Source organism: Oncorhynchus clarkii, chromosome 5, assembly GCF_045791955.1.
Source record: "Oncorhynchus clarkii lewisi isolate Uvic-CL-2024 chromosome 5, UVic_Ocla_1.0, whole genome shotgun sequence".
NCBI classification, from domain to species: Eukaryota; Metazoa; Chordata; class Actinopteri; order Salmoniformes; family Salmonidae; genus Oncorhynchus; species Oncorhynchus clarkii.
The window spans coordinates 27314321-27336482 of record NC_092151.1 but is presented as its reverse complement, the minus strand read 5'-3'; the positions used below and the strand labels follow the sequence as shown (position 1 = coordinate 27336482).

The window sequence follows — 22162 nt, the reverse complement described above, 5'->3', positions numbered from 1 at the left end:
GACCAGTAGTTTACAGTATGAGGATCTGGTCAAAGAGCAGGCTGGTATGAGTCCGTGTTTGGATGCAGTATACTTTGTATTTTGGTTGTACTTCTTGAGATGAGTGTATGAATTTGAGTGTGTTTGTATGTATTTTGCTGACAAGGCAACGACAATGTTTAGTGTAGGTGTGGGGTGCTGCCGCAAGCTGACTCATCAGTACAGTCATACTCACCAAGGACCCCCCCATCCCCTCCACACCACCCTCCTCTCCTCTCCTCTCTCACTCCCCTCTCTTTCAACTGCACAATTATTCTGCCCTACCCTATTCACCTGCTTTCTCTTTCTTGCTCTTTCTAGTTATCTCTCTCTCTCTCTATCTCTCTCTTTCACTGCAGCATCCTCAGTCTTTATCTCTCTTTGTGATTCGTCAAGCTCTCTGTCCTATTTTGTGATATATGATACACAGTTTGGCTTCATGCCTAGAGTTCCATTAATTTTGTATGTGGTGATATTGTATTTCTCTTTTTTCTCAATGTGGATCATATTTTCGATTGGTAGCAGTGGGCATTGATTTAGCCCTAAAGTTTGGCCTCAGTCAGTTTAATGCAGAATCAGTATTTTAACCTGAACTGGCCCAAGAGTTTAAGTGGATGGTAGGATTGGTTTGAAACCTTGCTGCGTTTCTACATGAATTGAATTTCAAACATCCCATGTACTTACTATAGCTATGATTCAGGCGCGGCAGGTAGCCTAGTGGAGCATTGGGCCAGTAACTGAAAGGTTGTTGGATCGAATCCCAATGTTGACCATGGAAAAATCTGTTGTTCTGCCCCTGAACAAGGCAGTTGTTCCCCGGTAGGCTGTCATTGTAAATAAGAATGTGTTCTTAACTGACTTGCCTAGATAAATAAAGGTCACATTTAAAAACATGGTGTGGTTGACTACAGTTGTCCTGTGAAGATCAAATGGTGGTTGTACTGGGATGACACAACAGTGGTAATGTAGGCCTGATTACCAACAATGATGAGTCAGCCTACAGGGAGGAGGTGAGGGCCCTGGCAGAGTGGTGCCAGGAAAATAACCTCTCCCTCAACGTCAACAAAACAAAGGAGCTGATTGTGGACTTCAGGAGACAGCAGAGGGAGCATGCCCCCATCCCAATCGAGGGGGCTGCAGTGGAGAAGGTGAAAAGCTTCAAGTTCCTCTGCGTAAACATCACTGACAATCTGAAATGGCCCGCAACCCCAGAGCTCTCCAGAGGATTGTGTGGTCTGTCGAACGCATCACTGGGGCCACAGTGCCTGCCCTTCAGGACATCTACAGCACCCGGTGTCACGGGAAGGCCAGGAAGATCATCAAGGACCTCAGCCAGCCAAGCCAAGGCCTGTCACCATCCAGAAGGCGAGGTCAGTACAGGTGCATCAAAGCTGGGACCAAGAGACTGGAAAACAGCTTCTATCTCAAAGCCATCAGACTGTTAAATAGTCACTACTAACCGGCCTCCACCCACTACCCTGCACTGAACTTTAGTTACTGTCACTAGCCCTATGTGCAGAACATGGTCATGGAACACTGGTCACTTTAATGTTACATACTCTTTTGCACACTTCATATGTATATAGTGTATTCTAGTCAAGGCCATCCTATTTAACTCATATACTATTCTTCAGATATACTACATATTCTACCCATATACTGTTCATATTTTCTATACATCCCATCACATGCATATGTAACAGTGTAACTTTATACCGTCCCCTCGCCCATACCCGGTCGCGAACCAGGGACCCTCTGCACACATCAACAACTGACACCCACGAAGCATCATTACTCATCGCTCCAAATAAGCCGCGGCCCTTGCAGAGCAAGGGGAACTACTACTTCAAGGTCCCAGAGCAAGTGACGTCACCGATTGAAACACTATTTAGTGCGCACCACCGCTAACTAAGCTAGCGTTTCACATCCATTACATTCACCCCCCTTTTGACCTCCTCCTTTTCCGCAGCAACCAGTGATCCGGGTCACGGCACCAATGTAACAGTATAACTTTATACAGTCCCCTCGCCCATACCCGGGCGCAAACCAGGGACCCTCTGCACACATCAACAACTGACACCCACGAAGCATCGTTACCCATCGCTCCACAAAAGCCGCGGCCATTGTAGAGCAAGGGGAACTACTACTTCAAGGTCTCAGAGCAAGTGACGTCACCGATTGAAACACTATTTAGTGCGCACCACCGCTAACTAAGCTAGCGTTTCACATCCGTTACACATATATTTATATGGAAATATTAGGATGTCCAGAGTATATATATATACAGTACCAGTCAAAAGTTTGGACACACCTACTCATTCAAGGGTTTTTCTTAATTTTTTACAATGTTCTACATTGTAGAATAATAGTGAAGACATCAAAACTATGAAATAACACATATTGAATCATGTACAATAGTATCCAAAAAAGTGTTCAACAAATCAAAATATATTTTATATTTGAAATTCTTCAAAGTATATTTATATTTGAAATTCTCAACCAGCTTCACGAGGTAGTCACTTGGAATACACTTCAATTGACAGGTGTGCCTTGTTAAAAGTTAATTTGTGGAATTTCTTTCCTTCTTAGTGCGTTTCAGCCAATCAGTTGTGTTGTGGCGAGGTAGGAGTGGTATACAGAAGATTGCCCTATTTGGTAAAAGACCAAGAACAGCTCAAATAAGAACAGCTCAAATAAGCCAATAGAAACGATATCAGTTTGTCTCTGTGGATGGTTTGTCCTCTGACAAATCAACTGTACATTTCGGTGTTCCTCAAGGTTCCGTTTTAGGAACACTATTGTTTTCACTATATATTTTACCTCTTGAGGATGTCATTCAAAAACATAATGTTAACATTCACTGCTATGCGGATGATACACAGCTGTACATTTCAATGAAACATGGTGAAGCCCCAAAATTGCCCTCACTGGAAGCCTGTGTTTCAGGCATAAGGAAGTGGATGGCTGCAAACTTTCTACTTTTAAACTTGGACAAAACAGAGATGCTTGTTCTAGGTCCCAAGAAAAAAAGAGATCTTCGGTTGTATCTGACAATTAATCTTGATGGTTGTACAGTCGTCTCAAATAAAACTGTGAAAGACCTCGGCGTTACTCTGGACCCTGATCTCTCTTTTGACAAACATATCAAGACTGTTTCAAGGACAGCTTTTTTCCATCTACGTAACATTGCAAAAATCTGAAATGTTTGGTCCAAAAATGATGCAGAAAAATGTATCCATGCTTTTGTCACTTCTAGGTTAGACTACTGCAATGCTCTACTTTCCGGCCACCGGATAAAGCACTAAATAAATTTCAGTTAGTGCTAAATACGGCTGGTAGAATCCTGACTAGAACCCCAAAAAAATGTATCATATTACTCCAGTGCTAGCCTCCCTACACTGGCTTCCTGTCAAGGCAAGGGCTGATTTCAAGGTTTTACTGCTAACCTACAAAGCATTACATGGGCTTGCTCCTACCTATCTTTCTGATTTGGTCCTGCCATACATACCTACACGTACAAGACACAGGCCTCCTAATTGTCCCTCAAATTTCTAAGCAAACAGCAAGAGGCAGGGCTTTCTCCAGTAGAGCTCCATTTTTATGGAATGGTCTGCCTAGCCATGTGAGAGACACAGACGGTCTCAACCTTTAAGTGTTTATTGAAGACTCATCTCTTTAGTAGGTTCTATGATTAAGTGTAGTCTGGCCCAGGAGTGTGAAGGTGAACAGAAAGGCACTGGAGAAACGAACCGCCCTTGCTTTCTCTGCCTGGCCGGTTCACCTCTCTCCACTGGGATTCTCTGCCTCTAACCCTATTACAGGGGCTGAGTCACTGGCTTACTGGTGCTCTTCCATGCCATCCCTAGGAGGAGTGTGTCACTTGAGTGGGTTGAGTCACTGACGTGGTCTTCCTGTCTGGGTTGGCACCGCCCCCCCCCCCCCTTGGGTTGTACAGTGGCGGAGATCTTTGTGGGCTATACTCGGCCTTGTCTCAAGATGGTAAGTAAGTTGGTGGTTGAAGATATCCCTCTAGTGGTGTGGGGGCAGTGCTTTGGCAAAGTGAATGGGGTTATATCCTGCCTTTTTGGCCCTGTCTGGGGGTATCATCGGATTGGGCCACAGTGTCTCCTGACCCCTCCTGTCTCAGCCTCCAGTATTTATGCTGCATTAGTTTATGTGTCGGGGGGCTAGGGTCAGTCTGTTATATCTGGAGTATTTCTCCTGTCTTATCTGGTGTCCTGCGTGAATTTAAGTATGCTCTCTCTAATTCTCTCTTTCTCTCTTTCTTTCTTTCTTTCTCTCTCTTGGAGGACCTGAGCCCTAGGACCATGCCTCAGGACTACCTGGCATGATGACTCCTTGCTGTCCCCAGTCCACCTGGCCGTGCTGCTGCTCCATTTTCAACTATTCTGCCTGCGGCTATGGAACCCTGACCTGTTCACCGGACGTGCTACCTGTCCAAGACCTGCTGTTTTCAACTCTCTAGAGACAGCAGGAGCGGTAGAGATACTCTCAATGATCGGCTATTAAAAGCAAACTGACTTTTACTCCTGAGCTGCTGACCTATTGCACCCTCGACAACTACTGTGATTATTATTATTTGACTATGCTGGTCATTTATGAACATTTGAACATCTTGGCCATGTTCTGTTATAATCTCCACCCGGCACAGCCAGAAGAGCCACCCCTCATAGCCTGGTTCCTCTCTAGGCTTCTTCCTAGGTTCTGGCCTTTCTATGGAGTTTTTCCTAGCCACCGTGCTTCTACACCTGCATTGCTTGCTATTTGGGGTTTTAGGCTGAGTTTCTGTACAACACTTTGAGATATCTGCTGATATAAGAAGGGCTATATAAATAAATTTGATTTGAAACGACAGTCTGTCATTATTTTAAGATATGAAGGTCAGTCAATCAGAAACATTTCAAGAACTTTGAAAGTTTCTTCAAGTGCAGTTGCAAAAACCATTAGGCACTATGATGAAACTGGCTCTCATGAGGACCACATCAGGAAAGAAAGACTCAGAGTTATTTATTTATTTAACCTTTATTTAACTAGGCAAGTCAGTTAAGATCAAATTGTTATTAACAATGATGGCCTACCAAAAGGCAAAAAGCCTCCTGCAGGGACGGGGACTGGGATTAAAAACTAAATAAAAATACAGGACAAAACACACATCACGACAAGAGAGACACCACAACACTAAATAAAGAGTTACCTCTGCTGCAGAGGATAAGTTCATTAGAGTACCCAGCCTCAGAAATTGCAGTCCAAATAAATCTTTCACAGAGTTCAAGTAACAGACACATCTCTTCATCAACTGTTCAGAGGAGACTGCGTGAATCAGACCTTCATGATCAAAATTCTGCAAAGAAACCACTACTAAGGGATAAATGACACAACAGGGCTATAAGGGTTATTTGACCAAGAAGGAGGGTGATGGAGTGCTGCATCAGATGACCTCGCCTCCACAATCACCCGACCTCAACCCAATTGAGATGGTTGGGATAAGTCAGACCGCAGAGTGAAGGAAAAGAAGCCAACAAGTGCTCAGCATATGTGGGAACTCCTTCAAGACTGTTAGAAAAGCATTCCAGGAGAAGATGGTTGAGAGAATGCCAAGGGTGTGCAAAACTGTCATCGAGGCAATGCATAGCTACTTAGAAGAATCTAAAAATCTAAAATATATTTTCAATTTGTTTAACACTTTTTTGGTTACTACATGATTCCATACATGCTATTTCATGGTTGTGATGCCTTCACTATTATTCTACAATGTAGAAAATAGTCCAAATAACAAAAACTCTGGGTAGGTGTGTCCAAACCTTTGACTGGTACTATATATATTTATACTCCGGGCATCCTAATATTTCTACATATATCTTAATTCCATTATTTTACTTTTTAGATGTGTCTGTATTGTTGTGTATTGTTAGATATTACTGCACTGTTGGAGTTAGCAACACAAGAATTTCACTTCACCTGCTAAATATGTGTATGTGACCAATAATAAGTAGAGTTTTGATTAAGTGTTCTTTGGAGTATGTATAGTTCTGTAGTGCGTGATGTGTAATCTCCTCAGTGGTATTCAAGCCCTATAGCTGCCCCCAATGTCACCCCATGTTTGTTTTTAAAAAACGTTATTTAACTAGGTAAGTCAGTTAAGAACAAATTATTATTTACAATGACAGCCTACCCCAGACAATGCTGGGCCAATTGTGCACCTCTCTATGGGACTCCCAATCACAGCTGGTTGTGATATAGCCTGTATTTGAACCATAGTGTCTGTAGTGACACCTCTAGCACTGAGGTGCAGTGCCTTAGTACCCTGCTCCACTCGGGAGTCCAGAATGCTTCAGTCTGTTTTTCCCTGGTCACTACTACCTCATTGCATGGTATAGTTGTATCAGTAATGGTTTTGGATAAAGATATAAAGTGCATGGCAAGAGTTAGATAACTAACTTTCAATGATATGGCTGTTCCTCTCAGACACTCTACAGACTCTTTACAATGCCTCAGCAGCAGCAGCTTACTCTGATCTTTACACTTTTACTCCACAGCTCTGAGTTTAAAAGTCATGTTGCTATTTTGGCTCAATCCCTGACCTCTGCCCTTCCCAGCTGGGACATGTCCCTCTAGCCCACAGGAGGCCCTGCCCTATTGGCTGAGCATGGCTGTCAATCAGAAGGTGAAGTGCCCTCATTGGTGGAGAACAGTGGAGGACTGGCAGCTACACAGGGCCACATTCCAGGGTGATATAGAAGGTGTGGTAAGAGTCACTTGGGGCTGTTGGTCTCAGAGTGTGTGTACTATAAGGGAGGGCTGTGGTTCCTGTGTTTGGTTAAAGGAACTTAAACATGACTACTGCCCATAAGTTGGTGATCGTCCGTCATGGCGAGAGTGAGTGGAACCAGTACAACAAATTCTGTGGATGGTTTGATGCCGAGCTCAGCGAGAAGGGCCTGGAGGAGGCCAAGAGTGGTGCTAAGGCCATCAAGGAGGCTGGCATGAAGTTTGACATCTGCCACACCTCCGTGCTGAAGCGGGCCGTCAAGACCCTGTGGACCATCCTGGAAGGCACAGACCAGATGTGGCTGCCCGTGTACCGCACATGGCGTCTGAACGAGCGCCACTATGGCGGCCTGACAGGTCTTAACAAGGCAGAGACAGCCGAGAAGCATGGAGAGGAGCAGGTCAAGATCTGGCGTCGCTCCTTCGACACCCCCCCTCCCCCAATGGAACACAACCACGCCTACCACAAGATCATCAGTGAGGTAGGAGGAGTGGTGTTGGAGTATTGGTGGTGCTAGTACTACACAAAACACACCTGTGATTCAAGTTAAGTGTGTGATTGATGATATAGAATAATAACACCTGACTTTGAAAAGTAAAACTCCCCTAGAATATGCACAAGTTTTACAAGAAAACCAGGCAACATGAGGATATCTATGACTTGCTCAGGAGATCTACAAGACTAAGACCTGCAGGTCTCATTTGAAGTAAAACACCATTGAATGAATGGAACAGCATTGAATTAAATTATATGACTTCTCATGTATGACTACTTGTATGAGCCTAAACATGGACTGTAAAACTGCAACATGTACACTTGAGTTACTAAGTAAGCTCTGCCAGGTTTAATTTGCAGACCTCTAGTATGTTACATCACACATGTCAGCACCTGCTGTTGTGAAGATACATTTGAGCAGTGTAACCCAACATGATGATACATTTGAGCAGTGTAACCCAACATGATGATACATTTGAGCAGTACAACTCAACATGCTGTTCTGTCCTCCCACCAGTCAAGGCGCTACAAGGGCTTGAAGCCCGGTGAGCTGCCCACATGTGAGTCCCTGAAGGACACCATTGCCCGCGCCCTGCCCTACTGGAACGATGTCATCGCACCTGAGATCAAGGCCGGCAAGAACGTCATCATCGCTGCACATGGCAACAGCCTCCGCGGAATTGTCAAGCACTTAGAGGGTGAGTATTATGGGCTGCTGTGTTAGCTGGTAACAGACAGAGAGCGAGGGTGGGCGAGAAGGGGGAAAGGGAGAGAGGAGAGGACATGGAGAGAGAGTGGTACAACTAACATAGAAGATGACAAACACACAAGGCAGGAGGGAACATGGGATCGCTTGGAAATGAGAGTACTTGAGGGAAAAGGTTAGAGATAATGTTTCACAAGGCATGTCCAGTATGGCATGGAGTCAAACATCACTCACAACACAGATCTAACAGATGCATGGCCTCTGGACAGATTGAAGCGGGGATCTAGCCTCCCTTGAGGTTCTTGAGAGCAGCCAAGGAAGTGAAAAAAGAGAAGTCCATTTGAGCAGCAGCAAGAGATAACTAAAATAGACTGAATGACACTGAAGAGGTACATTGACAAAAATGAAAACGAACACGCACCTGTGCGAAAGAGACACTATAATAGAGTAGCAGAGGCACACAAGGTCTTATCTGAACTTGCTAAACATAAAGAATCTCGTTGACAAGTTTAATGGGCTTAGTAGCCTCAAATGCAGAGAACTTGCCTACGAATGTGTACATCAAAACAATATTCCTGTCCCAGACAACTGGTCAAGAAATGGAAGGATAAGTGATATTGAACAGAGATCTACTGTATATGTTAAGACATACAATATACCACACCCCCATTCCATGAATTAAACTTTGACCTACCAGCACCATCATTTACTGTCACAGGACACCATCACCTAGCGTCACAGGACACCTTCACCCATTTACCCCAAGGCGGCTCAATTTACCACATACCCCACACAAGCTGTTTTCAAAACTGTTATGTATACATGAATTATAATTACACACAACATCCTGAAATATATGTAGATATCTTTGTTAGAAATAATATTATGTTTCCCTTGACGTAGTGATGCTGAATGTAAAAAATGGCTCAATTTACCTCACTCTCCCATACAGATGTAGGGGCTGGCTGTACACAGTAAATTCCTAATAAGCTGTTGATTGTTTGTGGGTCACTGAGAATGTAACAGCTGGACCTATAGGCATGGTACATCACAAGCACCCAGTCACATACATAGAGTACACACACGCACATTCCCAGCAATCGATAAATAACTGTGGCTCTCTCCCTGGAGCTCAGACCAACACAGTGGAAAGGCCATGGGTGCGGTCCGTTACGGGCACGACCTTTCTGCAGAAAGGTTTTGCATTCTCTAGGAGTGGTGGGACCAGGGTGATGCAGACAGGGTTTCAGAGGGAGAGACGAGGACAGAGGGAATGATCAGGGAAAGGACAAGGGAACAAGCTACTTATTTCCCCCCTGAAAGAGGAGTATGGATGACCTCGCCTGTTGAAGGGCACCAAATGTTTATTTTGTAAAGAGAGCTGTGTAGTGGTGTTACGAATCCCTTTTGGCCCGACAGTCTAGGGGGGATGGTAATGAGACCCGTAACATAACTCATGTAAATTATAATTGTGACAAAGTGTGAACGTAATAACCAGGACAACTGAAATCTACCGTCAAACTCAAGGTTTATTTGATAAACACACGGTAATGGGGGAAGCAGGAAAAGGGGCTGAGCTGGACCCAAGGAAAGAAACAATAAGTATTCAAAACACCCCTAAGCTAGACTAGCCTATTTCAACAACAGCTAACTAACCAAAATACAGTGGGTGGTCCGCCCAGTTCTAACTAGTGTATTTTAACAAAGTTTACCTACGGGTAGTGTATGCCCATGGGCGACTTGTCTTGGTGTCCCCTTTTCCCACCAGCAACAAACACCATAACCAAAACAATACTCACAGGTGATGACAAAGTGCTATGGAGGTGCTCAAACAAAAGAGAGGTTAATTAATACACAGAGAGCGAGCGAAGAACAGAGATCTACCAACATGGCATTTACAAAGAGATTGAGCTACTGAAAACTATACAGAACAGAGCTCTATCAACATGGCATTTACAAAGAGATTGAGCTCTAGAGCAAACCAATGATGGGGTTTTTAAACCATGGGGAAGGAACTGTGATAGGGTAGGAAACAGGAGGAGGTGTGTCTTCTGATTGATGGGTTGATTGTTGACTGATTGGGGAGTGATGATTTTCACCTGTGAGGGGAGAAGGAGAGAAAAGAAACACACACACACAGGACACACACACAGGATACACACACAGGATAACTGTATCCGTAACAAGTGGGTACTAGCTAAAAATATACCAGCCTTCAAGGATCTGTACTTAACATCCTTAGAAAGGATTTTCCCTCCACTGGGAATACAAGTCGAATACAGTGCCTAATGTGAATTTCCTTGAACATGAATGATCAGTCTGGATTTCCCACCCTATCCTCTGTTCATTCCTAACATGTCTGTCTGTCTCAGGCATGTCCGACGCTGCCATCATGGAGTTGAACCTGCCAACATGTATACCCATCGTGTATGAGCTGGACATGAATCTGAAGCCGGTCAAGCCCATGGCCTTCCTGGGAGATGCCGAGACCGTGAAGAAGGCCATGGAGGCTGTGGCTGCCCAGGGCAAGGCTAAGAAGTAAGCTAGCCTGGACACGTCAAGAGGGAGAGAAAGTGACTGTCCCCCCCATCCTTTACTATCATCCACTCACTCCATCTCCCCATTCACCTGCAGTCCATTCCATCCTGGGATAAATGCTCTCTTTGGTTGTGGAAATATGCCCTGTGTAGCCACCTGTATCTGAGAGGGAACATCATAAAACCCAAATATGGTGTGATTGTTCCATAGATCTGTGCAGGTGGTACCAGTACTGCACAAGTCTTGTACACTCACACAAACACAGACTCTTGTGGAGTGTCACAGTCCCACTGTAGGATTGGTGAAGCCCTGTGTTAAGGCACCATACTCTGACACAACAAATAAAGAAACCACCTTTTTGTCTACACCGGTTTCTGCTTTTATCTTTCTTCCATTTGGGTTCTGATGTTTTTCCTCCTATTACATTTGGGCCTAATCTTTTTCATCCCCTTCCTCTCTCACTTCCCCTTTTCTCTTCTCTTCTACTATTCCATTACCTACCTACCTTCCCCCTCTCCCTTCATGGGTAATTCAGTGGTATCATGACGGCAGCGGCGGTGCTGTGTAATCTTATCCAGGGGGCAGAGTGGAGTGTGGCGGGGAGGAGAGCGAGAAGAGGAGGGTCACTGAGTTTGTTTTGGCAGCATTCCCATGGTGCAGGAGCACGTCATCTGACTCTGTCCCTCCTCAGTACAGACAGAGTATGCTGGCTCAGGGCCAGGGCCACATTTAGCAGGGGGTAGGGGAGAGGGTGTGTGGGTGAGGTTGGGTGTGGGTGGATGGGTGTGTAAAGGGATTTAGGGTTGAGCTACTAAGTCAGTGTGTGTGTGAAGGGGTTTAGGGAGTGAGCTACTAAGTCAGTGTGTGTGTGAAGGGTTTTAGGGGTGAGCTACTAAGTCAGTGTGTGTGAAGGGGTTTAGGGAGGGAGCTACTAAGTCAGTGTGTGTGGTACTTTCATTATGCCTTTACAATAGTTCTAATTCAAGGCCATCAATAATGACTAAACCCAGACCTTAATGTAATCAGCAACATTAATGGACAAATCAACTACCACCTGTACTGAGATTAGATGACTGGGTCAGAGAAGGGGGCACTAAAAGGAATTGCCTTTAGGTTAGATTAAACACAAATTCTATCAAACCAAGAGCAGGGACAGCAGTAAGATAACACTATACACTGACTAGTCTGGATCTCAAACACAAGGTTGGTCTGAATTGGCTAAATCAAATTATACTCCTTAATTAGAAAATGTTTAATTAAATTCCCAACTACAACCAACTGGTTATAAGACAGTGTGTTGTAAGGCATTCATATGTTCTATTTCAATGTCTAAATGAATCTTTTCCAATCAATCCTGCTTCAAAAATAGGTATTTATATCTAGTCTAATTGCATTGAATAAAATCCTTAATTTAAAGTGAAAATTATTTAGTCCAATAATCATATATCAAGTCACAGGACTGTCTTTTCTCACATTTTCAAAGATTAAACAAGGTTATAATGTTGAATGTGTTAGAGTAGGCATAAGCTAAGTGCTACTAACAGTCAAATACAGAGACTGATATTGAAGTAAATACCATTGACCAGAGGAGGCTGGTAGGGGGAGCTATAGGAGGACAGGCTCATTGTAATGTCTGGAATGGCATTAATGGAACGGAGTGAAACGTGGTTTCCATATGTTTGATGTGTTTGATACCATTCCATAAATTCCATTCCAGCCATTACAATGAGCCCGTCTTCCTATAGCTCCTCCCACCAGCCTCTGTCACAGACATTCTATTTATAATCTATAGGAGAGATGAGGGTACCCTCTAGTGGTAAGAATCAATCTTACATCTCAACAGAAGGAGAGTACACAAGTGTTACCATTTCATGAAATTTCACGATAATGTCCTGAAACCCAATCCAGTAGAGATGGCATTTACCAATATGCATGTTGCACACTGACCTTTTTCTTGACCTATGTTCAAGCCACCATCTGATCTTTATCCAATTGATTAAGCCAAGATCGGATGGTAAAGGCTTCAGTGTATAAAGGACAGAGTAGCCTATTTTACTCTAACCACTTACTGCACTGTGACTGCAATCTTTATTTCGTATCGGCATTTTTTTTTTAGAAGGGACAACCTGCAGACGGCTACGACACAGAAACATTTCCAAAAGGCCAGGGGTTGGTTGCACCAGATGAAAGTCAAGTTGCAATTTACCCTTTTCCATGACCATTTCCATGTTGTTTAGGTTTCCACCTGTTTTGGTTCAACATGTTCTAAATGTCTGTGTGGGGACCAAGAGGCAGCTGAGCCCTTAGAGATCCTATAAAAGTACTCCTAATTCAATGGCTGAGCCCAACAGGTTGCCATGCAACCAGCATCCACCAGTGGGAGCTATTTCCCCAGTGATGCTCACTGCGGCAGAGAAAATGCATCTGAAGAGACCAGTCTGTTAATGCTCAAATGATCTCAGTGTAGATCTCATCAAATCTAATAGCACAGATTTGAAATGGTCTTCTAATTAAGACAGTGTCAGACAGTGCTGTTATTGTTTTGTTTGCAGATACTATTCATGTGGAAACACTGTAGGTTGTCTAAATTCTTTGACATGAATAAATGTTCCCATCCCTAAAGGTATGTAAGTCTAACCATTTTTGCCATGCATACTGTAACATAGTTGCAAAGGTCATAGGGAAAACCTATGCTTCAGACACAGACAGATTCCACCTTCCTGAGGTGAATTTAAGCGGTAGGGATGTGTCTCTACATGCCTGTCTGGAAGGCAGATGGGGCTGACAGAACACTCCAATGCTTCAACTTCTCATAGGCTACTGTACAACAGACATGCACACGCACGTGCACACACACACCTTGGTTTTACCTGAGTATTTAGGCCTGCCTGAGTCATCCTAGTTTTCCCATCTGGAACATTCTTAAAGCTGGAGGTGTTAAGTAAACCAGCGATACTAAACCTTCTGCAACAATGAGTTTAACAGTGACACACTGGCATGAGTCATGCATTCTTTCTACATCCTCTGTTGTATCCCTATGAGAGGTCCATGTAGCACTGTGTGTATTAAATTCTATCCCTCCCTGCACCAACTCTTGAGACAATAGTCACCAAATCTACCACATACAAAGGCCTCAACCCTCTACCCTTCTGCTATTAAAATGTAGCATACAATTGTGATACACAGACATAGTAACCTATTCAGAATAAAAACAATGTTTATTCAAAGCACTTTCTTACCAACCCAGGCCATTTTATGTGCTCCAAAACAGTGTAGTAATAGTGTATCACAGAATAATGAACACAATCAGAATATACACAACAGAGACTGAAACAACTTCTGGAGTCGTCTCCAACATTAATGATAGTGTGTCTAAACGACAGAGAGTATGTGCCTGGATTGTGTGAACATACCTCTGTCACTGCTCTCTGTGTGTGTTTAGCATGTGTATGGACCTCAGCCGGGGTGTGGGAGGGTGCTCCAGCTCCAGACAGGAGCCGCATGGGATCAAAACAGCTAGGATGGAGGGCCCTGAGGTGGGGGCATCGCACATCAGAACCCTGGAGCCTCCATCCCACCAACCCCTCCTTCTGCCCATCCCGGCTAACAGTCCGCTAAATGCCAACCTCATTAGGACCCATAGGGGCCCTCTCCAGGTCTGGGGCGGCCAACGGCCACATAGGATTAGCCAGAGCTGCCTGCCATTGTCAAGGGCAGACATAGCTCAACCCCCCCCCCCACTCACTCCCCCATTTAATACACAACTACAGTCATCAGGAAGGAAAGGACAAAGGCTGGATTATACCCCTTGAGCCCTCTACCTCTAAACAACCTTGGGGAGGGGCGAGAGCATGAGTAAGAAAGACTATTGTGAGTGAACATTGGACTTATCCTATAATAAACCACACAATACCAAACACTTGTTACAGTACCAGTCAAACGTTTTAGAACACCTACTCATTCAAGGGTTTTTATTTATTTTAACAATTTTCTACAATGTAGAATAATAGTGAAGACATCAAACTATGAAATAACACATATGGAATCATGTAGTAACCAAAAAAGTGTTAAACAAATCAAAATATATTTTATATTTGAGATTCTTCAAATAGCCACCCTTTGCCTTGATGACAGCTTTGCACACTCTTGGCATTCTCTCAACCAGCTTCATGAGGTAGTCACCTGTAATGCATTTCAATTAACAGGTGTGCCTTGTTAAAAGTTTATTTGTGGAATTTCTTTCCTTCTGGATGCGTTTGAGCCAATCAGTTGTGTTGTGACAAGGTAGGGGTGGTATACAGAAGATAGCCCTATTTGGTAAAAGACCAAGTCCATATTATGATAAAAACAGCTCAAATAAGCAAAGAGAAATGACAGTCCATCATTACTTTAAGACATGTAGGTCAGTCAATACAGACCATTTCAAGAACTTTGAAAGTGCAGTCGCAAAAACCATCAAGCCCTATGATGAAACTGGCCCTTATGAGGACCTCCACATGAATGGAAGACCCAGAGTTACCTCTGCTGCAGAGAATAAGTTCATTCGAGTTACCAGCCTCAGAAATTGCAGCCCAAATAATTGCTTCAAAGAGTTCAAGTAACAGATACATGTAAACATCAACTGTTCATAGGAGACTGTGTCAATCAGGCCTTCATGGTCAAATTTCTGCAAATAAACCAGTACATAAGAACACCAATAAGAAGAAGAGTCTTGCTTGGGCCAAGAAACACGAGCAATTGACATTAGACAGGTGGAAATGTGTCCTTTGGTCTGGAGTCCAAATTGGAGATTTTTGGTTCCGACCGCCGTGTCTTTGTGAGACGTCGTTTGGGTAAACGCAAGGAGGTGGTGTTATGGTGTGGGGGTGCTTTGTGTGTGACACTGTCTGTAATTTATTTCGATTTCAAGGCACACTTAACCAGCATGGCTACCACAGCATTTTGCAGTGATACACCATCCCATCTGGTTTGTGCTTATTGGGTCTATCATCTGTTTTTCAACAGGACAATGACCCAACACACCAACAGGTTATGTAATGGCTATTTTACCAAGAAGGAGAACGATGGAGTGCTGCATCAGATGACCTGGCCTCCACAATCCCCCAACCTCAACCAAATTGAGATGGTTTGGACCGCAGTCGGACCGCAAAAGTGAATGAAAAGAAGCCAACAAGTGCTCAGCATGTGTGAAAAGCATTCCAGGTGAAGCTGGTTGAGAGAATGCAAAGAATGTGCAAAGATGTCATCAAGGCTAAGGGTGGCTACTTTGAAGAATCTCAAATATCAAATATATTTTGATTTGTTTAGCACTTTTTTGGTTACTACATGATTCCATATGTGTTATTTCATAGTTTTGTTGTCTTCACTATTATTATACAATGTAGAAAATAGTCCAAATAAAGAAAAACCCTTGAATGAATAGGTGTTCTAAAACTTTTGACCGATAGTATATATCAGCTGTACTAGGCTACATACGCTTCCCTCCATATTTATTTGGACAGTGAAGTCAAAATGTCTACATTTATTTATTTTATATTTAACCTATACTGAAGCATTTTGGATTTGAGATGAAATGTTTCATATGAGGCGACAGAACAGAATGGCACCTTTTATTTTAGGGTATTTTCATATACAGTGCCTTCGGAAAGTATTCAGACCCCTTGACTTTTTCCACATTTTGGTAGGTTTCAGCCTTATTCTAAAATTGATAAAATTGTTTTTTCCCCCTCATCAATCAATACACAATGCCCCATAATGACAAAGCAAAAATAAATGTTTGCTAATTTATAAAAAATAAAAAAAACTGAAACATAACATTTACATAAGTATTCAGACCCTTTACTCAGTACTTTGTTGAAGCACCTTTGGCGTGATTGCAGCCTCAAGTCTTCTTTGGTATGACGCTACAAGCTTGGCACACCTGTATTTGGGGAGTTTGTCCCATTCTTCTCTGCAGATATTCTCGAGCTCTGTCAGGTTAGATGGGGAGTATTGCTGTACAGCTATTTTTAGGTCTCTCCAGAGATGTTCTATCGAGTTCAAGTCTGGGCTCTGACTGGACCACTCAAGGACATTCAGAGACCACTCCTGCGTTGTCTTGGCTGTGTGGTTGGCTGTGTGGTTAGGGTCATTGTCCTGTTGGAAGGTGAACATTCTCCCCAGTCTGAGGTCCTGAGCGCTCTGGAGCAGGTTTTCTTCAAGGATCTCTCCATACTTTGCTCCGTTCATCTTTCATCTGGAACGAATTGCAAAAATCTCTGAAGCTGGAGACTTATATCTCCCTCTCTAACTTTAAGCATCAGCTGTCAGAGCAGCTTACCAATCACTATACCTGTACACAGACAATCTGTAAATACCCCACCCAACTACCTCACCCCCATATTGTTATTTACAGTGCCTTGCGAAAGTATTTGGCCTCCTTGAACTTTGCGACCTTTTGCCACATTTCAGGCTTCAAACATAAAGATATAAAACTGTATTTTTTTGTGAAGAATCAACAACAAGTGGGACACAATCATGAAGTGGAACGACATTTATTGGATATTTCAAACTTTTTTAACAAATCAAAAACTGAAAAATTGGGCGTGCAAAATTATTCAGCCCCTTTACTTTCAGTGCAGCAAACTCTCTCCAGAAGTTCAGTGAGGATCTCTGAATGATCCAATGTTGACCTAAATGACTAATGATGATAAATACAATCCACCTGTGTGTAATCAAGTCTCCGTATAAATGCACCTGCACTGTGATTGTCTCAGAGGTCCGTTAAAAGCGCAGAGAGCATCATGAAGAACAAGGAATACACCAGGCAGGTCCGAGATACTGTTGTGAAGAAGTTTAAAGCCGGATTTGGATACAAAAAGATTTCCCAAGCTTTAAACATCCCAAGGAGCACTGTGCAAGCGATAATATTGAAATGGAAGGAGTATCAGACCACTGCAAATCTACGAAGACCTGGCCGTCCCTCTAAACTTTCAGCTCATACAATGAGAAGACTGATCAGAGATGCAGCCAAGAGGCCCATGATCACTCTGGATGAACTGCAGAGATCTACAGCTGAGGTGGGAGACTCTGTCCATAAGACAACAATCAGTCGTATATTGCACAAATCTGGCCTTTATGGAAGAGTGGCAAGAAGAAAGCCATTTCTTAAAGATATCCATAAAAAGTGTTGTTTAAAGTTTGCCACAAGCCACCTGGGAGACACACCAAACATGTGGAAGAAGGTGCTCTGGTCAGATGAAACCAAAATTGAACTTTTTGGCAACAATGCAAAACGTTATGTTTGGCGTAAAAGCAACACAGCTGAACACACCATCCCCACTGTCAAACATGGTGGTGGCAGCATCATGGTTTGAGCCTGCTTTTCTTCAGCAGGGACAGGGAAGATGGTTAAAATTGATGGGAAGATGGATGGAGCCAAATACAGGACCATTCTGGAAGAAAACCTGATGGAGTCTGCAAAAGACCTGAGACTGGGACGGAGATTTGTCTTCCAACAACACAATGATCCAAAACATAAAGCAACATCTACAATTGAATGGTTCAAAAATAAACATATCCAGGTATTAGAATGGCCAAGTCAAAGTCCAGACCTGAATCCAATCGAGAATCTGTGGAAAGAACTGAAAACTGCTGTTCACAAATGCTCTCCATCCAACCTCACTGAGCTCGAGCTGTTTTGCAAGGAGGAATGGAAAAAAATGTCAGTCTCTCGATGTGCAAAACTGATAGAGACATACCCCAAGCGACTTACAGCTGTAATCGCAGCAAAAGGTGGCGCTACAAAGTATTAACTTAAGGGGGCTGAATAATTTTGCACGCCCAATTTTTCAGTTTTTGATTTGTTAAAAAAGTTTGAAATATCCAATAAATGTCGTTCCACTTCATGATTGTGTCCCACTTGTTGTTGATTCTTCACAAAAAAATACAGTTTTATATCTTTATGTTTGAAGCCTGAAATGTGGCAAAAGGTCGCAAAGTTCAAGGGGGCCGAATACTTTCGCAAGGCACTGTATTTTCTTGCTCTTTTGCACCTCAGCATCTCTACTTGCACATCATCATCTGCACATCTATCACTCCAGTGTTAATGATAAATTGAAATTATTTCACCTCTATGGCCTATTTATTGCCTTACCTCCCTAATCTTCTACATTTTCACACACTATATAGATTTTTCTATTGTGTTACTGACTGTACGTTTGTTTATGTGTAACTCTGTGTTGTTTTTGTCGCACTGCTTTGCTTTATCTTGGCCAGGTTGCAGTGCGTAAATGAGAACTTGTTCTCAACTGGCCAAACAGGTTAAATAAAGGTGAAATAAAAAAATAAAAACATCTTTGCCTCGATCCTGAATAGTCTCCCAGTTTCTGCAGCTGACATACTTCCCCACAGCATGATGCTGTCACGTCTGCTCCCACTCTTCCCCCCTCTGGCTCTTGAGGGCGCCAGGCTGCCCTGCATCACTCGCTCCTATCATCTATTACGCACACCTGCCTTCTCTCGTCACACGCATCAGCGATATTGGACTCACCTGGACTCACTCATCATCTGTTTTTTACCTCCCCTATATTTGTCAGTTCCCCAGCTCTGTTCCCCGCTGCTGCATTGATTGTTTTTTGTCCGTGTTACCTGTTTGATGATTCTGTTACTGTCTCGTTCCACATTAAATGTTTTACTCCCCGTACCTGCTTCGTCTCTCCAGCGTCAACTTATGTGACAGATGCTGTCACCACCATGCTTCACCGTCGGGATGGTGCCAGGTTTCCTCCAGAAGTGACGCTTGGCATTCAGGCCAAAGAGTTCTATCTTGGTTTCATCAGACCAGAAACTCTTGCTTATCATGGTCTGAGAGTCTTTATGTGCCTTTTGGCAAACTCCAAGTGGGCTGTCATGTGCCTTTTTCTGAGGAGTGGTTTATGTCTGGCCACTTTACCATAAAGGCCTGATTGGTGGAGTTCTGCAGAGATGGTTGTCCTTCTGGAAGGTTCTCCCATCTCCACAGAGGAACTCTAGAGCTCAGTCAGAGTGACCATCGGTTTCTTGGTCACCTTCCTGACCAAGGACCTTCTCCAAGACCGCGAGTGCTGAAGTGCGTAGCGCGTAACCATCTGTCCTCGGTTGCAACACTCAAAACCAAACTGCCTCTGGAAGCAACATCAGCACAAGAACTGTTAGTCGGGAGCTTCTTGAAATGGGTGGAGGAGGAATAATGGTCTGGTGCTGTTGTTCTTGGTTCGGGCTAGGTCCCTTAGTTCCAGTGAAGGGACATTTTAACGCTACAACATACAATTACATTTTAGATGATTCTGTGCTTCCAACTTTGTGGCAACAGTTTGGGGAAGGTCATTTCTTGTTTCAGCATGACAATGCACCCATGCACAAAGCAAGGTCCATACAAAAATGGTTTGTTGAGATCAGTGTGGAAGAACTTGACTGGCCTGCACAGAGCCCTGACCTCAGCCCCATCAAACACCTTTGGGATGAATTGGAAAGCTGACTGCGACCCAGGTCTAATCGCCCAACATCACTGCCAACCTCACTAATGCTCTTGTGGCTGAATGGAAGCAAGTCCCCCCCAGCAGTATTCCAACATCTAGTGGAAAGCCTTCCCAGAAGAGTGGAGGCTGTTATAGCAGCAAAGGGGGGACCAGCTCCATATTAATGCACATGATTTTGGAATGAGATGTTCGACGAACATAGAGTACCAGTCAAAAGTTTGGACACACCTACTCATCGAAATGTATGTTTTTATTTGTACTATCTTCTACATTGTAGAATAATAGTGAAGACAACAAAACTATGAAATAACACATATGGAATCATGCAGTAAGCAAAAAAGTGTTAAACAAATCAAAATATATTTTTATATTTGAGATTCTTCAAAGTAGCCACCCTTAGCCTTGATGACAGCTTTGCACACTCTTGGCATTATCTCAACCAGCTTCATGAGGAATGCTTTTCCAACAGTCTTGAAGGAGTTCCCACATATGCTGAGCACTTGTTGGTTGCTTTTCCTTCACTCTGCAGTCCAACTCATCCCAAACCATCTCAGTTGGGTTAAGGTCGGTCCAGGTCATCTGATGCAGCACTCTATCGTTCTCCTTCTTGGTCAAATAGCTCTTACACAGCCTGGAGGCGTGTTGGGTCATTGTCCTGTTGAAAAACAAATGATAGTCCCTAAGCACAAACCAGATGGGATGGCGTATCACTGCAGAATGCTGTGGTAGCCATGCTGGTTAAGTGCGCCTTGAATTCTAAATAAATCACACAGTGTCACCAGCAAAGCACCCCCACACCATCACATCTCCTCCTCCATGCTTCACGGTGGGAACCACACATGCAGAGATCATCCGTTCATCTACTCCGTGTCTCACAAGACACAGCGGTTGGAACCAAAAATCTCAAATCAGAACAAAGGTTTAATGTCAATTGCTTGTGTTTCTTGGCCCAGCAAGTCTCTTCTTATTGCTGTCCTGCAGTAGTGGTTTATTTGCAGCAATTCGACCATGAAAGCCTGATTCACACAGTCTCCTCTGAACAGTTGATGTTGAGATGTGTCTGTTACTTGAACTCTGTGAAGCATTTATTTGGGCTGCAATCTAAGGTGCAGTTAATTGCCTTCACGTCTCAGAACAAGCATAGACTGACGAGTTTCAGAAGAAAGTCTTTGTTTGTACCCATTTTGAGCCTGTAATCGAACCCACAAATGCTGATGCTCCAGATACTCAACTAGTCTAAAGAAGGCCAGTTTTATTGCCTCTTTAATCAGCACAACAGTTTTCAGCTGTGCTAACATAATTGCAAAAGGGTTTTCTAATGATCAATTATTCTTTTAAAATGATAAAATTGGATTAGCTAACACAATGTGCCATTGGAACACAGGTGTGATGGCTGCTGATAATGGGCCTCTGCACGCCTATGTAGATATTCCATTAAAAATCAGCCGTTTCCAGCTACAATAGTTATTTACAACTTTAACAATGTCTACACTTTATTTCTGATCAATTTGATGTTATTTGATGTTTTTTTATTTTTTATTTAAATGAGCTTTTCTTTCAAAAACAAGGATATTTCTAAAAGACCCCAAACTTTTGAACGTTAGTGTATGTTTTACCATTTAGAAATTAAAGTACTTCATGTATCTAGTCCCCTCATTTGAATAAGTCATAAGTATTTGAACCTATTCACCTATAGTGCATTAAAGTAGTCAAAAGTTTAGTATTTCGCCTTATATTCTTAGCATGCAATGACTACATTAAGCTTGTGACTCTACAAACGTGTTGGCTGCATTTGCAGTTTGAAAACAAAAGGTATGGCCCTTTCTCGAAACAAAAGGTAATGTTCAGGCAGCTATCTCTGCACAACACCACAGTATGTCCACCCCCTCCGTACCCACCCCCTCGCCTGATGGGGCACTTCAAAGATTAGAAACCAGGCAAAGGCCCCCCACACCACTCTGTTGTAACCACACCTACTTTATCCTCACAGGCCCTTCCCCTTCTTGGCTCACTAATGAACTCCAGAGGTCAGTCACTCTAACTCCACAAGCTGAGGATACAGATAGGAAAGTTTTGAGATCGACATTACTAAGAAGAAGAGATTGATACTACACTTTG

General features: G+C 43.2%; 1 protein-coding gene across 1 annotated transcript; it reads left to right on the top strand.

The window, feature by feature from the left end:
• Positions 1 to 6724: 6724 nt before the first annotated feature.
• On the top strand, positions 6725 to 10912 carry LOC139408590 (phosphoglycerate mutase 2-like). Its single transcript, XM_071152658.1, has 3 exons — positions 6725 to 7289; positions 7821 to 8001; positions 10382 to 10912. Exons 1-3 carry the CDS (start codon positions 6873 to 6875, stop codon positions 10549 to 10551), a joined length of 768 nt encoding a protein of 255 aa, XP_071008759.1. The 5' UTR covers positions 6725 to 6872; the 3' UTR covers positions 10552 to 10912.
• Positions 10913 to 22162: the final 11250 nt, after the last annotated feature.

Bases quoted from the DNA above. Each gene is read 5' to 3' on its own strand.
- LOC139408590 (XM_071152658.1), top strand. From the start codon at position 6,873: ATGACTACTGCCCATAAGTTGGTGATCGTCCGTCATGGCGAGAGTGAG. The intron at 7,290-7,820 runs GTAGGAGGAGTG...TCCTCCCACCAG, and splicing joins ACCACAAGATCATCAGTGAG to TCAAGGCGCTACAAGGGCTT. The intron at 8,002-10,381 runs GTGAGTATTATG...TGTCTGTCTCAG, and splicing joins AATTGTCAAGCACTTAGAGG to GCATGTCCGACGCTGCCATC.